General features: G+C 38.2%; 1 protein-coding gene across 17 annotated transcripts in view; it reads left to right on the plus strand.

Annotated features, from left to right (window-relative positions):
* Positions 1-16,975, plus strand: part of SYTL2 (synaptotagmin like 2) — a 53,575-nt gene that overhangs the window by 25,612 nt on the left and 10,988 nt on the right. For 10 of the 17 annotated variants that reach the window (XM_040055354.1, XM_040055355.1, XM_040055347.2 and 7 more), the window contains 6 exons: positions 5,652-5,724; positions 6,268-6,367; positions 7,393-8,265; positions 8,874-12,887; positions 14,502-14,603; positions 15,566-15,619. In XM_040055354.1, the coding sequence (XP_039911288.1) occupies positions 5,652-5,724; positions 6,268-6,367; positions 7,393-8,265; positions 8,874-12,887; positions 14,502-14,603; positions 15,566-15,619 (5,216 nt within the window). Of the gene's footprint in view, positions 1-5,651; positions 5,725-6,267; positions 6,368-7,392; positions 8,266-8,873; positions 12,888-14,501; positions 14,604-15,565; positions 15,620-16,975 lie in introns of those variants that run through there. The other 7 variants (XM_040055357.1, XM_040055358.1, XM_040055361.1 and 4 more) reach the window with 7 other exon arrangements.

Raw genomic sequence — 16,975 nt, forward strand, 5'->3', positions numbered from 1 at the left:
CACTGCCAAGGCCACCAGTAAACCATATTCCCAAGCGCCACATCCACATGTTTTGAATATTTCATATCACATGAAGAATTGTAGACTAAGAAATTGCTGTTAAGAATTATTGGGTGCACAGTTTAAGACCTCTGAGACTTTTTAAGAAGACCAAACATATTTCAGATGGAAAGAACTAGAATCTTTAGGAAGCTGCAGAAAATTAGTCAGAGTCTACCAAGAAAAGTAAATGTCTTTCTGGAATGGAGAAGCTTCCTTTCAGAGTAAGATAAAAACAGACATCCTTGGTATGCCTGAATTACTACAGTTGTCAGGAGGGCTGGGTGATGATTAGTTTCTGAACTAAAAAGGATTTTGTATTCAATCACTTTATCTCAAGTCTGTAAACATCCCAAACAACTTTATTTTTCTTTGAAATAGCCTGAGTTGATTTCGGAAACAGACATGTCTTCTTTTTAAAATACCTACGTGTAATTCATTGGCTGTGTTAAAAACTTCCAAAAAGCCTACATTTGAGAAGGAAAATGCTGAAACGGCTGGAGTCAGAACAGGTAAAAGTGAGATATCTTTAAGTGGCCAGATTCCTCAACACACCGAGGAAAAAGAACCAGGGTGTAACCCAGATAGCCACTGTTTGTGCTTACAGTGAACGGAGTGAGGGAAGAGTTACTTCGTAGGGGAACTGTTTTACTTCTGTAAAATGGTTGTGCCATTGATCAGCTCCCTAATCTGTCACTTTCTTGTCTGTCTTCTAAGTCTTTCGCTGTGCATCATCTGTTTTTTCTTTTCAGTAAGGCTTCTCCTATATGCATTTATACCGTACCTAGTAGCAATTGAACCTTTCACTTTCGTGGTCTGCAGTCTGGGCGCACACATTCATGGTGAATGGCAGCAAAGGTTGGTGTGAGTCTTAACAACTCTGTTACTGCCTGTCTTATATTTTATCACTATCAGTGGACTCAGAGGTGTTTGTTTTGACCACATCTGAAATTGTGCTGAAAAAGGTCGAATTGATTGCTTTGTTATAGATTCTACAAAGATGAAGGTGCCCAAAAAGGATTATAAAGGTTGCTTATTACAAGACAGAGCTCTGTTTCCCCTCCCAACTCAAGTTAACTATCGTGCTGACAGAGTTAGTTGTTGCTAAATGTAGGGGTTTTTTAAAGGTGGCTTCTACATTCAGAGGATTGCTATGAAGTTATTTCTTCAAGAATAGCAGAAGACATGCTGATGTTTAATATGTCTTTTAGCATCTTGTGCATCAGGAAAAGGTGATTATACTTTTAAAGAAGTATAGCCTTATAATGCTATTATAATTGCAACTCTCCACAAACTGTGTGAGATTGATAAGATATAATAGATTTTATAATATGCCAGGGTAGCCTCTTCAAAAATATATAACATAGCAAGGTTTAAGAATATATACACTTTTTTTTTTTTTTTTTTTTTTTAATGAGACCAGCTTGATAGTGGTCTTCAACTGGAAGTGATTTGATGACTTATTTCAGATCACGGCCATGCAAAGCTTGATAATTCTTTTCCAGGATTCTCTCCTGCTTTTTGCTCTGAATTGTTCCAAAAGTTAATCAGCCTCCACTCCTTGTTCATGTGTACTTGTACTTTCCTCAATAGCTCAAGGCCTTCTCTCTAAAGCAAGCTCAGACAGTGAAGGGATTTATGAGGCAGTTGGAAATGGACCTTAGGAAGTGATCTATCATATGTGGGCTGGATGCTTACTTACATTGACTTTGAATAAATAACTTGATGGAATGCCTCAGATCATTTATTTCCAAAATGTCAAAACCTACAGCAAGCAAATGTGACAGGGTATTTCATTGCACATGATTTCAGCATGGGCTTAATTCACTATAACTGAGGTTAGTCTACACAATATTGCATGTGAGGACGCACCATATGCTTATAAGATACTCTTCCTTTCTGTTCTCCTGATACTGGAATTTGAAAGAGACTGGCCTGGCATAACTGTGGGCCTGTCTTAATGGCAGAAGGAAACGCAATGGTGCAAAAGCAATAACCCCAGTAGCTGGGATGGGAGGGGGAAGTCTACAAACATTTAATTTGGCTGCTAAGATAGTGGAGCCACAAGGCGTTAACGGGCTCTTCCTCTTACAACACAGCTAAGGGGATGAAGCAGAGTATAATTCTAGAATCTGGGATTGCATTAAAGGCAGTTCATGGCTTACAGTGTCCAAATGCTACCTGCAGTTCAAGCACTTGGACTTTTGAAGCATTTTGAAGTGCTGCTTTAAGAATAAGTTTGTAGGTGTTGTGGGGTTTATGGGGTTTTCTGTTTGTTTTTTTTTCCCCTTCCCCTTCTTTCTCTAGGAGTGTGCCTCAGGCCAGCAGTGGGTTGCAGGTTTTGCATAAAACATACAGCTGCTAACCTGAGGATTGGGTCCAGAAGCTATGTGATAACAAATTACTTGGAGTACTTTTGTTCTGGATCCTGTTCTTAAAGCAAAACAATTCCTACTGAGTGTAAAAAAAAGTTCAGTTCCGGTAGGTCTGTTTGTAAACTGATAAGGATAAAATCCAACCCTGGGGCCAATTCAACTGCTATTGAATCAGGGTGCTGCTATATTAGGTGGAGCAGGAATATTCTTAAAATTAGCAGTGACCTTTATCCCCACACCCAAAATATCTAAAGCCCATAATGAAGCTATGAATTATTTCTTTCTTGAGTGTTATATCATCGTGATAGTTTTCTTGCATACCAGAGCCTTTACAGGCCAGGTGTGTGAAGTGTCTTTGAAGGTGTAACCTTGAACAGAATGGATTTTCAAAGGTGAGTCACATTGTCAATATTGCCTCTATCCAGTGATGCCATCTGTCTATAAGCTGAATCTCAAAGAAGGAGGGTTGTCTTTCAGATTAAGATTTGTAGGTCGTTTTCTTCCCTAAGCTACAAAGTGTCCTTGAACAAGTGGAAAGTGGGGGCCCTGGAGCTCAGCAAGTGGAAAAATTTGCGCAAAAGCCCTGACTTTTAAAATCCATGTATTGACAATGCCTGCAAATCTGTAACCCCTTTCTCTAGCTTTGCTCCTGCCTTTGCTTTGTTGCCTCAGTCTGTATGGGACTTAGGCCTTCATTTTGGTTCTCACTCAGCACATCATTTTTCCAAGTTGAAGTGCAGTATTTTTAAAATCTTTTTTGATCTATCAGTTTGGCTTCTACACTTTTAGATTAGCCTTGTGAATGCAGCATACCTGGGAACTGTTTGTTCAGTTTTCTTATCTATGTGGGTTGTGGGTAAACTCCTTTTCAGACCCTTTGTTTCAAAACTTAGTTATAGGATCCTGGCTGTTGTTTTTTCTGTTTTGCTTTATTTAAATCAGGGTTTTCAGTATGTAATGCCAAGTTCATAATCTTTAATTATTCTCTGGTAAGTCCAAAGAAGCATTACATTAAAGATTGTGAGATTATGTTTTGTTGAACACACACACACCCTCTCCACCTGTAAAAACTGCACTGTAGTTTCTTGTAGCCCAGGGTGCTTAACAGTATTTTCCTTGCTTAAAATGAATGAGGGGTTGAAGTATTTGGGACCTAGACCTTAAAAACAAAAATAATGATTGTCCTGTTCAGTAGTACGTGGTGCAGAGAAGACACAAAATGCAGGAGCGTACAGGTGTGGTACTCTCAAAAAGCAAAACACAAGTGCTTTATAAAAGTAAGAACACAAACTCCATTTTCTGTAGTTTCTTTAACATGGATGTCTATTTTCGCACTTATAAAATATATTAGAACTAAGGTTAAAAACCATAATGTGAAAGGATATTTTGGAAAAGAAACTAGAAGTTGCAACATTTAGCTCTGAGAAAGATTTTTTTTTTTTTTTTTTTTTTTTTTTTTTTTTTTTTTTCTCCTTATTTGGGATCAGCAAATAATAGAACAATACAACCTGTTAGTAATCTGGGGCATATATATAAGAGGCTGCAGAAGTTACTGTCTTCCAAAAACATAAGAACAGTTAATTTTTTACCCCTGACATAGATTCCAGCTGATCCATAGATCAGCTCATACCCTCTAATCACTATGCATGGGTTGTATATTTCTTAAAGCCAGTGTTGAATCAAAAAAGCAAGGAAGAGATACAGAAGATTATAGTTCAGGTTGCAACTGTGTTTTTTGTTTTGTTTTGGTTTTGGTTTTTTTGCTAGCCTTAGGTCCACACTGCTCACTATGGTCATTTTATCTTCTCCATAATTATGTTTTTCCTTCTGCAAAACGTAAGTTATGCCACTGCTCAGACACATTTAGCAGTCCAGAAGCAAATAGACTTTCAAGGGTAGTTATCAGTGTTTTGGTGGTTTTTTTTTTCTCCCCTAAACTTTGAGCTTAACTGTATGCCCTGGAGAAGATGGGAAAGTTGTCCTCCTCTCAGGAGGGCAGACTGGTACCAATTACCAGACTGGAGAGATTTGTCAATGCAAGGAAATAAATCTGAAACTTGATAAGAGGTGGATGCTTTTTCTGTCCTGAGACGCCTTGTGGCTCTTCTACTTACCACCCTTAAGCCTTTTCACACATAACAAAGATCATTGAGCAAAGAAATATTCCATTTGGAATTTCTTTGTAGATCTGTATTGGAAAAAACGTAGGAGTTGCTTTCCTTGCTTGCCTGAGATATATCTCCTATCTTGAAATATAATTTTTTTCTGCTTCATACTGTTCCCCCACCTCAAAATCATAAGTGTGTATCTTGGTTAATGTCAGTGTTTTACATATAAAATTAGGATACTGAATATGGTTGTTATGAGAAGATCGTATTGAAATCCATGTCTAACTTCAGTCTTCAAAAACCAAATATTTTTTCATGTCTGAGATGTTTAGGTAAACTCAAATAGTAAAAATCTGATTGGGAAAAAAAAAAGCAACCAACCTTGCATCATTCTGCAAGTAGATGAAATATTTGTTCCATATTAATGGAAGCTGTCTCTTCTAGCTATTTTAATTTCTCCATACCTGGGCTATACTTATTATCACTAGCAATAACTTGCTTCACTAATGCTATCAATCAAAAAAAATTATACATCTCAATTGAAAGAATAGCTTAGAAACTGTATCTCTGAGGGAGATGTGTTGTCATCTGTGACGTCACATCTTTACTATAATGATGATGGGGTTCCTCTGTTTTTTCTGACTTTGACACTTTGCAAAACTCTATTTTTTATTCAGATTTTGACACTCCTCCACTTTGATTTCAGTCCTAGAAGTACAAATGTAGTACAAGGATGGAGATGGCAACACTGATATTTTTTTGGAGAGCAGCTGTATTTATTATATTTATAGTAAATACAAAAGATATATTTATATTTATTTTTATAAAGCTTGTTAAGACATGTAAAATGTACCAAAAACATGGTTTCTGTCATGCCAAGTAGAAGTTGTATTGAATTCTTTAACAAGTAAATACATTTTTGCAAGGAAACAAAGCAGCAAGAGTATCCCCTTCACTATAGGAATGAGAAGCTTTTCTTCTAAATCTGATGAAAACAGGCTAAATAGAAAAACTCAGGTGCCAAGTGTTTATGTTGGAGTATGTATAAGTGAATCTTTGTTTTGCTTTTTCAAAAAGGCTTAAAGTAATGTCCTGTTTGCTGAAGTTGTTATGTAATTTTCCTTTACAGTTCTAAAGAAGTAACCCCTGTGTTAAACAAACCAGAGGAAAGACCTGTGAAGGCAGCAGTCTCATCAGTAAGGGTATGGCTAATACTGAATAAGATGGAAGTTATTTGCTTCAATGGTAAACAAAAATAAAGCTTTGAGGAGGAAAGATAATATATTTTTTTAAAAAATAGTTTATTTTGTTTTGTTTTGGAGGGAGGTAGTGAAAGCCACTAAAGGTTCAGCACTAAAGTGCTGCTACACCTATAATGGGTGGCTGTTTCTTCTTGTCATTATTTTCAATCTGTTCAACTACTGAAAGTGATTGACCTGCTCTGTTCTAATATCACAGAATTAGAGATAAAATTATTTAACTTGCAAGATCTTGGAATTTTCAAGTGTCTTTAAGTGGTGGCTTATCTCTGTTGGTGAGTTCAAAAGAACAGGATGAGGTTATCAATGGCACTTCTGATAGTTTTCTGTTCATAATGTTTAGGTTTTTTGTCATGGGTCCAATTTAAGAGGTATGCATTCAGACTCTTTGCTGATAGATTAGTGGGGAAGAGGAAATCACTGTACTTGTTTCTATTTTGTGATGTAATAATTTGACTGCAACAGTAATGTTTGTTCCTTTTTTAGCAAAGGAGAAATCCATTTAATTCCATTGCTTCAGATGATAACTTGAACAATGAGCAATCAGAAGACAGACCAGCCATTGTACCTCAGCTATCAAAGAAGGGTAAATGCACTTGTTTAGCAGATGACTGTGAATTTCCTGTAGGTTTATATGGAAATTATTTTTACTTTCATTGCTTCTTTCTGAAAGAGATCAAAACCTTTTTTGTCTTAACTATGGGGAGTTGTCAACTAGCTTATTTCAAGCTTCATCTAAAGCATGTGAATACACTCAGGAAATGGCTATAGACATGAGTAAATGGATTTTGCCTCCTTTCTTTTACTCATAGTTCTAGTCAGTACTAAGCACTCCAGCTGAGAGGTTTGCTTGTCCTGAATTGCTGAAAAGAGGACAAGTGAAATTTTCTGAATTTGGCATAGCTGTCTTTGACCTTCCAATCATTGCTGCTAATTATCTTGACAGAAGCAGCCTGGCTTACTTTGGTCCATACTTTCCTCCTCTGTTTCCTTAGTCCTGTTTATTGTCATCCCTTTCCAGCAGTATTTTCTGCAAGCAAGCTGATGAGTGTTTATATATCACAATACAGGCATTTGAAGTTGTAATTTAGAGTCATATGTGGCTATTACTCTCCTGTTTCTGTTGTGAAGCATGCTAACAGGAAAAGGGAAGATTTCCATAGTAGGAATAGAAAACCCTTCCTCTCCCTGCCAGGAAATTATTTCTGTATTTTTCTTGTTCCATATGACTGTGGGAATAGCCTGTTTCCATGTTTTGTAGTTTACGTTCTGACACTGAAGAGGTGTATGTATATTCAAAAGCTGCCCTTCCCTGCAAAATTTGTCCCTTGCAGGAATAATGCTGAAAAAAAAACTTGGTGTACTCCCTTTGGTGTCATCAAATAGTTAATGTTTCTAAAATAAGAAATAGCTGCAAGCTTTTAATTTGCTAAAAATTTCTACTACATAAAAATAAAATCAAACACCTATGTAAAATTACTGGCTGTGTTTTTGCTGTAGTTGTTTTTAATAAACTAGCACAATCACTGCATTTTAGATCTGCACTGTCATATCTTTCTGTTTATTCTGGCAAATGTCACGTAAACTCATGAGCTCTTCCATGTATTACAGAAATTTGGTCACTCTCAGAAGGCAGCCCACCTAAATCAAAGTTACAAAATGATGGAACAGATAAACCTGAGAAACCTTCTTTGGAACTGACTGATGAATCACAGAAGGAACTGGTTAAGCGCCCTGTCCCAAAAGCTAGGAAACTAATTCACAAAGCAGCAGATTCTGTATCACAAAGAGAAGACCTTGTTCCCAAACTAACCAAGCAGACCGAGAGGATTAATGGCATTGGAACCCCCCCCAGGGGCATTCTGAAGCGCAGCTCAAGCTCAAGTTCCACTGACTCAGAAGTTCGGGTCAGTCAGATGTTGGATGTTCAGAAGAAGAACGGTCTTTCTACTGCAACTATTTTTGAAGGAGAAAGTGAGAAGAACTTTCTTACAAAAGAAGCAGAAGACTCCACACAAAATTCACTGGAAAAACTGAAACAAGTGAGGTTTTCATCTAGCTCAGATAAAGGAAACCCTCTGCAAAGCCCACAGCTACACCATGGTAAAGAAAAAAGAGAGCATGATATCTTAAAACTTGACAGGAAAAAGAATAGTGGAAATTATGCTGTTCAATCAGATTCACTTGGGGATAAGCAAATTTCTGCTGCAAAGCCTTTGGGAACCTATTCATCAACCTTACAAATGAAAACAATAGATGGCTTGCAAGAGGACACATCTGCATCTGGCCCTCACGACAGTAACAGATCAGTCTTCCCAGTAAGTGAAAGCTTCCAGACAAATACAGTTGCTCCCAAGAAACTTGAAACTACACAGAACACCTCCAGCAATATCTTGTCAAACAGCAATAATGAACAGAGTATTGATGAAAAAAAATCCAACCAGATCTTGAGCCGCGAATCAGAGTCACACAAAAACTTTACTGGTAAGAATCTAATAGAAGGGAAGAATGGAATGAGATAGGATATAACACATATTCATTAATGTGGATCACTTGTAGCTAACAATTGGCAACCAGGAAATAAAAGTAGTAGGAATGTGCTGCTGCAGAATTAAATAGTCTTTTTTTTTTTTTAAATATACTTTTACAATCTCCTGTTGGTAATCTTATCAGAGCCAGTATAGGCACCTCTGTTGTGAATGGCATTTTAGTATAGTGCTGTCAGTTGTCCTTGGGAGTAATTCAAATGTGACTTAGGGATTTGTTTATGGGACTAAACACAAATATGCTGGATTGTCATCCTCTGTGTGTGTGTCACACCAAGCCTCCCTTCAATGAAGGTACTTCCTTTAAGAATGGGTTTAACCCATCTTCTTGGCTTGTACCCTTAAAAGCCATGATTCCAATAGCATGTCTCAGAGCAGGAATTATTTTCATTCTATTGTCCATGGTATGGTTCTTTCCAAAATCACAAGGACAGAGAACTCTTTTGTCCACTAACAGTTAAAAAAAAATCTGAGAATTTTCTAGGTAGTTGAAACATTTTTAGTCATGTCTGATTCATAACTCTGATAAGCTTGTTTACATTGTAGATGGACATCAACTTTCTGCTGAAACAGATGCACATGAGGTGTCCAATACCAATTCTACAAGTCTTCAACAAGGTAAGCCTGATCTTGTTGAGGAGGGAGATGCTAAAACCATTTCCAAGCCTGGCAGACATGCTGATGAACTCATGAAAGTGGATGATGAATCTGTATCAAAAGTTTTAGACTGGTTTAAAAGAAGTTCTAGTACTGAAGATGAGGAACATGTATCAATGAAGTCCCAAGGCACGGAGCCCAGAGAGGAAGAGGATATGTCAATCAGAACAGCAGCTCTTCCTACAGAACACAGTGGGCCTAGCATGCATGGAAAAACAGAAGATACGGAAGAGAGACCATTTGGAAAGATTAAACAGAGCAGTATTTCATCTACATCCTTTACTTCAGAAAACATGCAGCTGGTAAAGGAGAGGGTGAAGCCTAACACAGGGGAAACAAATGAGAAACAAAATGATAAATTGCTAACTGAATTTGATTGTACAAGTGTTGAAGAAAAAGAACAAGGTCAAGAAATCAAACGACAAAATAAAAAATCAAATCTCTTGGAACATCAAGGGCACAAGCTACCAGCTCAGAAATGTGAATCGGAGAAGGCAATGCAAGAAAAAAGAAGAATAAGGGAGATCAGAGCATTCTGGGAAAGGATCCCCAGTAATGGAGAGAAAGAAGTCGGTGTCAATGTTGATGTGTCAGGTGGCCGTGCATTGACAGGTCTTGGAGAAAGTGACAAACTGAAACGATCTGCAGTGTATCCACCTAAGGCATTGCATGATCAGAGCAAGAATACATTAAAAAGTCCTGAACTAAGTTTTGGAAGTCAGGCTTCAAGGAACAGAAGTCACCACTCTTTCATATCTGGACCAGGCCATGCATTTGGAAAACCAGAAGGGACACTTCAATCAGATGAATTTTGTGAATGTACAGAGCTCCCAAAAGCCAGTAACTTGCATCCCAGAGCTGGTGTCACTTCAGCTTCCTCAAAAAGCAAAGACAAAGATGAGAAGGAAACTCTTAAAGGAAAAGTTACTGCTTCTTCCCAACAGAAGCCCAGCTTCCAGGTTTTATCTTTAAAAGAAAAGATGAATGAGAAGTCCAAGGATCAAATTTCAGATCCTTCACGATTCCAGAGTCTGAGAAACTTCTGGGATACTGGAGTTAAATTCCAGAGTAGCATTGACAGGGAAGATGATTCTTTGCCAAATAATACTAGATCGATAACCTATGAAAGAAAATCAAAAGAAGATAAAAAAGGCGGAGATAATATGAGCAAGCAAGAGTTAATTCAACAACAAACGCAGACATCTGAGAGAGGAAAAACACAGAAACTGGATTCTGTGGTATGCAAAAAGTCTCTAGGAGCTCCTATCCTAAAAGGTCTGAATGTAACACACACAAAAAATACAGACTCTCTCCACCTGGACAGACAACCAGTTAACTCAACATCCCAGGAAAAGATGGGTCTTCAAGAGCAAGAAGTTAGAGAATGTACAGAAAGTATTGTTTCATCAAAAGATCATCTTGTATCCTTACAGGTCCAGTCACCTGATGACAAATTGAGGGAGACAGTAGTAGGTGAGAAACTATTCTTACCTATAGAGAAAGGGGAAGACAAGGCTACTCCTTTGGATAAAGAGGAAGTTGCAGAGACTGTGGATAAAGTTGTTCTACCTAAAGGTGAGCTTGATGGATTTAAATCATGTCTAAAGAAGCTAGAAAAGGAAGCTTCTGAGGTGTCATCTAGCTTAAACCTAAAAGAAAACATTTTAAAAGGGACACATTTTCAGTCATATCAGTGCAAGGTCTTTGAGAGAACAGGGGAAGACAGTCATGATATTTCTCCTGTTAATCAAGGAGAAGTAGGCAAAAGTATAGGACAAGTGAATGTGTCATCAACAGATAAGCATGAGAACAGAAAGGGTCTCAGAAAACTGTTTAGGGAATTTAAACCTTTGTATCTACAATATCAGGCAGCAGAAAAGGATGATACTCTTGAGGGCTCTCAGAGGCCTCAAGCTGGTTTGGAGAACCTTCTCAAAGAAACCCTTGTATCTCAACCTTCTGAATACAGAAGGGTGGGAATGAAAGCATATGATGATTCAAATAGTATATCACAAACTAACTGCAGTGTAGAATCAGCACACCAAGAAGCTACTGGTCAGCCTGAAGAGGTCCATGAGACCATAGAGAAGTCTGTAGCGGGATCCAAGTTCTGTGGCATGAGTTCTGCTTTAGAGAAGCTGCTGAAGGAGGCTTCTGAAACACCACCTCCTAAACCCAAACGTGCTGACAGCACAGCACAGGACACTGCTGAGGAGCAAGTTAAAAGGACAGTGTATGAACATGGTGGAGAAGTGCTGCAGGAAATCAGTGAGACCATAGAAAGGTCTGTTGCCCCATCCAAGGCCGGTGGCTTGAGTTCTGCTTTAGAGAGGCTGCTGAAGGAGGCCCCTGAAATACCACCTCCTAAACCCAAATGTGCTCACAGCACAGCACAGAGAAGAGCTGAGGTGCAAGATAAAGGCGTGACTTGTGAGCATGGTGAAGAGGTCCTGCAGGAAATCAATGAGACCGTAGAAAGATCTGTTGCCCCATCCAAGGCCAGTAGCTTGAGTTCTGCTTTAGAGAGGCTGCTGAAGGAGGCCTCTGAAGCACCACCTCCTAAACCCACATGTGCTGACAGCACAGCGCAGACAAGTGCTGATACACAAGTTAAAAGCACAACTTACGAGCGTGATGGAGATCTGCTGCAGGAAATCCATGAGATAATAGAAAAGTCCATTGCCCCATCTTCAGACAGTGGCTTGAGTTCTGCTTTAGAGAAGCTACTGAAGGAGGCCTCTGAAACACCTCCTCCTAAACCAAAACATGCTGACAACACAGTACAGAGAACTCTGGAGGTGGAAGCTAAAAGCATGACCTATGAGCAGCATGGTGGAGAGGTACCTCAGGAAATCAATGAAAATATAGAAAAGTCTGTTGCCCCATCCAAGGCCAGTGGCTTGAGTTCTGCTTTAGCGAGGCTGCTGAAGGAGGCTTCTGAAATACCTTCTCCTAAGCCCAAACATGCTGACAGCACAGTACAGGGGACTGCTGAGGTGAAAACTGTGAGCACAGCCTATGAGCCTGATGGGGAGCTGCTGCAGGAAATCAGTGAGACCACTGAAAGATCTGTACTGTCCAGCACTGGGTGTAGAGGGTCTGATGTTAATTTTCAGAATCCACTAAAAGGGGTCTCTGAAATGTCTGCTTCTGTGCTGGAAAATATGGATAAGAAAATGCATGATAAAATACATACTAGTATAGGTGTACACGTGCCACTTCAACAAGACAGAGATCACCCTCAAGAAATACATGAAACAATAGAAAAAACTTCTGTTTCAAATATAGGAAAATTTGGTGAATTCAGTCGTTCTTTAGAAAAACTTCTTCAAGAAGCATCTGCAGTTTCGTGTCCAATATCAAAAGATTTATATCAGCAAGAAGAATTTGAGGGTCCTACATTTCCCTCAGAAAAAGAGACTCTATTCATGAGAAGGTCACAGCCATACAAAGCCATAAGTAGCTGTGATACTCAAATGAAGATAGCTCTCAAAGAGGGAGTTCCAGAAAAATATGTCAAAACCTCAGTTAATGATCTTGCAGGAAGTGAAATTGAAGCTTCTGGTCTTCAAAGAGATGGAGGAGAGAGAAACATGGTTCCAGTTGATCTTTGTCCCTTGGAAGGCAAGACCAATATGGTTGCAATCAAACCATTTGAGATAAATGAAAAAGGGATGACTGAAAGGACATTCTTGGGGGCTTCTGAACAGAATTCAGAATTTCAAGCACTGGTGAATTTCAGAACAACTACACTACTTAAAGATGAGAGCAACTCCCTCCAGCCAGAAGAAGCTCAGTTCTGCCCAATGTCTCGGCATGAGGATAACAATGAAGAGGAAGGCAACAGCTTAAATTTGGGATCCAAGTTTTCAGATGAAAACTCTGGAACCAGAAATTCAACTTGTGAGCTATCTGATTTCTAAAATTCATGGTGCTGAGTTAAACACGGCTGCAATAATTTTTTTGTACCCAGTTTGAAATATGTTAATGGAAAGTCTTTGTGATACTTTCTTAATTGAAATATTTGGATATTTGCTTGGGAGGGGTGGGAAGAACTAATTAAGCTGTTCGATTAGAAGATGTTTAATAGACACATACTACATTTGGGTAAGCCTTTTTTTGGTAAGGATAGTTTAGCAGCATGAATCAATTCCGTCTGTGTGATTTTCACTTTTCTTATACCATGTGACATTGCCTTCAAGTTAATAAATTTGTAACACTCAATCTAGTAATCCCTTCAAATATACTGGATTAAAAGAGGAAAAAATATCAGTGGCTCACTGGGTTCATTCTTTAGTTTCACTGGCTAGTCTCCGAAGATAATATTTACCAGTGGAATATCTGGATATAAGGATAATACCAATACTCTGCGCTATTTCATTCGGCATTGCTGCCTGTTCCACTGAAAAATGGCCATATAAATGAAGAGGTCCATTTACTAGGATTCACATTATTTGGTTGAATGGCAGTTCTAGTCAATGGTGCGTGATAGTCATCAAAGAGCTTAAGGTAGAGGAGATAATTTAACCTTTTAAGTCTTAAATGGAGAAACTAGGAGTATTTTCTTCTCCTGGAGAATTTGAGAGATATGTAAAGTTGCCAGGGCCTGCCAGCTTACATCTGAGCCTGTTTTGAAAGTGGATTTCCAAAGAAAGTCAGTGAAAACTCAAGATAAGTGAGGAAAAATCAAACGTAATTTGGTCTCACCCATAATTACAGGCAGCAACACTGATTGGTTGGTGGAGGGGGAGGAAAGTGAGATAGGGAGGAATGAAAGTCTTAAAGATTTCTGAAGGAGCTAGGTCTGTCTTGATTCTACTTTTGGAGGCACTTGCATAATTTCAAGATTGCAAATGCATCCAGAGCTCATTTTTTGTGTTTTTTTTTTTTGTTTTTTTTTTTGTTTTTTTTTTTTTTTTGTGTTGTTTGGTTGGCTTTTGGGGGGTTTTTTGGGTATGTGTGGGGAATTGGTGTTCAGGTTTTTGTGGTTTTGGTCAGTTGGTTTTGTTTGGTTTTGGTTTTGTTGGGTTTTTTGGGTTACTCAAGCATTGAAACAAACAAAATCACTTTCACTGTGGAAAGACTATAACAGAAAGATTTGCACAAAGGGAAACCACTAAAATTTCCTTTTGTTCTGATTCTTTAAAAGATGGTTACAAAATGCCTACAATCTAAGTTTTTTATCCTATATTAATCTTAACAAACGGAGTGCAATAATTGCCCCCCACAGTGTTATTAATCCGTAAAGATAGCCCCTACACAGGGCAGATCTCTTGTCTGTCAAATCACGTGTCAGACTTGTCTGTCTCCGCTGATGACTGAGGGTGTTTAGAGAGAACAAATGGACACTTAAAATTTATTTTACTTCGGATTTATCTTGTATTTTCATTGAATGTTCACTGTCTTTGCTAACTGTCAAAATAGATTCTCATGAGAAACCTGTGATTGGTTCTTCATTGACTTGCTTAAAATGGCCTGTTTGTGTGTGCAGTGTTCATGTGTTTTGTCTTGAAACAGGTTCTGAAGAAGAATTAAACCCTGTGTTGATGGCTTTGAAAAGGAGTGCAGATAGGAAAAAGCCTTCCAAAAGTCTAGAGGACATTCCATCAGCCACCTCAAGTGAGCACAAAGCTTGTGTGTGTCTCCCATGACCCCCAGTTTGGCTTAAATGTGTTCATGCTGGTCTTCCATACAGCCTTGCCAAGTCATGGCTTTGTTTTTGTTTCTCAGTAAGCTGTATGGAGGTTGTACTTTGGAACAAGATTCTTTTCTCTTACAGTTTAATTTTCAGCTCTTGGCGTTAATTTTGGAACAAGGCTGATTTGTGTAGCAGACATCTTCCAGGAGTGCACTGTGTTGATCAGTGGTTAACTGTTTCCTGGATAGTCTTTTAATTGTGAATGTATTGGCAATTACCCAAAACAGTAATGAGCAACTACTGTCATTGCCTCCTGGTTGCTGCCTTGGGTCGAATAAGTAGACAATGAAAGCATGAAAAACTAAGTTTAGTAATGATTCACCTGTGTAATCTAGCAGTAAATATATCAAACTCACTTTAAGAGAATATGGTGAGATAATATTATACTTAAAATGAATTCCCAGTTTTCTTCAGTAGGCTCCTTCGATTCCTTGGTTTTTTAAAAATTATTATTCCTGTCTCGCTTCACCCTGCCCCGAGTGTTTTCACGCTTACCTCATGTCTAATGGGGAAGACACAGACTGAACTTACATTTGTGAACTGAAGCGTGGAGATGTAGATTTTTTGAAAGACATTGGCAAGTTGTTCTTCTAATACTACTTATGCTACTGCTTGCTTCTAACCAGTTTCTAGGTTTTAGGTGTGCACTAACGCTGTTGCAACAACACGCTGATAGAAACTATGTCACCATGTGACCCCTGCTTGGATGTAGGCTTTGAGGTAGAATGTCAAGTAAAAGCCTCTCTTGAATTTAACCGTTCCCATGGCTCTGCTGGTTTGTCTGTGGTTTTGGTCCTCATTACTGTTAATTCTGTTATTATCACTGTCATCCATTTTATACTGAATAGCAAAGTTTCTAACTGTGTTATTTTTTCCTGCACAGATAAAGAAAAAATAAATAAACCAAAGGAAGAATTAGTTCTTAGTACTGAAGATGGTAAATATAATTTGTGTCTGCATGGAAGTTTGTTGCTTTTTCAATGGCCTCTTTTTGCTAGTGAAGATTTTTTTTTTTTTTTTTTTTAACCAAGAATTATATTGTGGTTTTAGAATTGTTTAACCTCAGCATGGCTGAAAAGCTTTTGTAGAATTCTGTTGTGTTTTTTTTCTTAAGGAATCTATTTATGTCCTCCTGTATCTGTAGAAACTGTGCCACTTATCAGTGTATTCTCTTGGCTTTCAGTCATACAGCCTATGTGTTACTGAAATCATAAGGAGCTTTGAACACAAGCTCAGTTGAAAGAAATTGGCCTCAGTAAATATTCAATTTGTCTGTTTATCTGATGACTTTTGCTAGTGCAAAACACCCTTTAGAATACCTCAGTTGGAAAGGAACCTCTCTTAGTCTCCCTGCCTTACTCCTATAAAGTAGCATTATTCTAAGCAATAGAATAACTTGTAGATCAGCTACTGCTGCTATCGTCAGTCCATTGGTGCATTAAAGATGCCTTGCAGTTAAATTTTTCTGTATACCTTTAGAAATTCCAAATCTAAGAAAAATCAAAAGCAAACCTGCTCCAAGAACATGTCAAAATAAACGGAATTGTTTTATTTTGATAATCAGATAATATAGAATATGTTGGAATATAGAGCACAATTGTTTATTTACTGCATTGGAGCACTACAGTTTTAAAAGGACAGTTGTGTGCAGTTATATTTTTTAGGTTATGGTTTAGGTGCTTTAGAGCATTTTGCATGCCAGTGGCCCATAGTATCAGTAGGATAATCATAGCATATAAGGATGCCTACAACACCCAGTAAATTAACAAGACTTAAGCGCTATCCTGCACTCTGCTTTCAAGTGGAGACCCCTACTGAAAGCCTGTTTGGCATTCAGTGTGAATGTGTAGAGACTAAGCTGAAAAGAGCAGGGGGAATTTGAGTCTAATTTGTTAAGATTGAAGTTATGAACAAATGGCACACAGCCATTGTGTGTAATTTGTCTGCCTGTATATTGATAGCTGTACAGGCAGAATAGGGCAAGTTCTCTTAAAAAGACTTTTTGATCAGCAAAAAGACTGATTTTTTTTTTTTTTTTAGCTTGTACGCTCATATTTTGTCATGATCCAGGTCCTCAAAGGAGAACAGCAAGGCAAACCACAGAAACAGAATCATAGAATTGTTTAGGTTGGAGAAAACAGTTGAGTTTGATCCTAAAAGTTAACCAAGCATGACCAAGTTCACCACTGAACCATGTCCCTAGTTCTGAATTTATCTTTGCATAAACAGAAAGGTTCCATCATGCACCAAAATCAAACAGACCTAATGCCCATACAGGCCTAATTCCTAAACC

The sequence above is a fragment of the Hirundo rustica genome, chromosome 2 (assembly GCF_015227805.2).
Source record: "Hirundo rustica isolate bHirRus1 chromosome 2, bHirRus1.pri.v3, whole genome shotgun sequence".
NCBI classification, from domain to species: domain Eukaryota; kingdom Metazoa; phylum Chordata; class Aves; order Passeriformes; family Hirundinidae; genus Hirundo; species Hirundo rustica.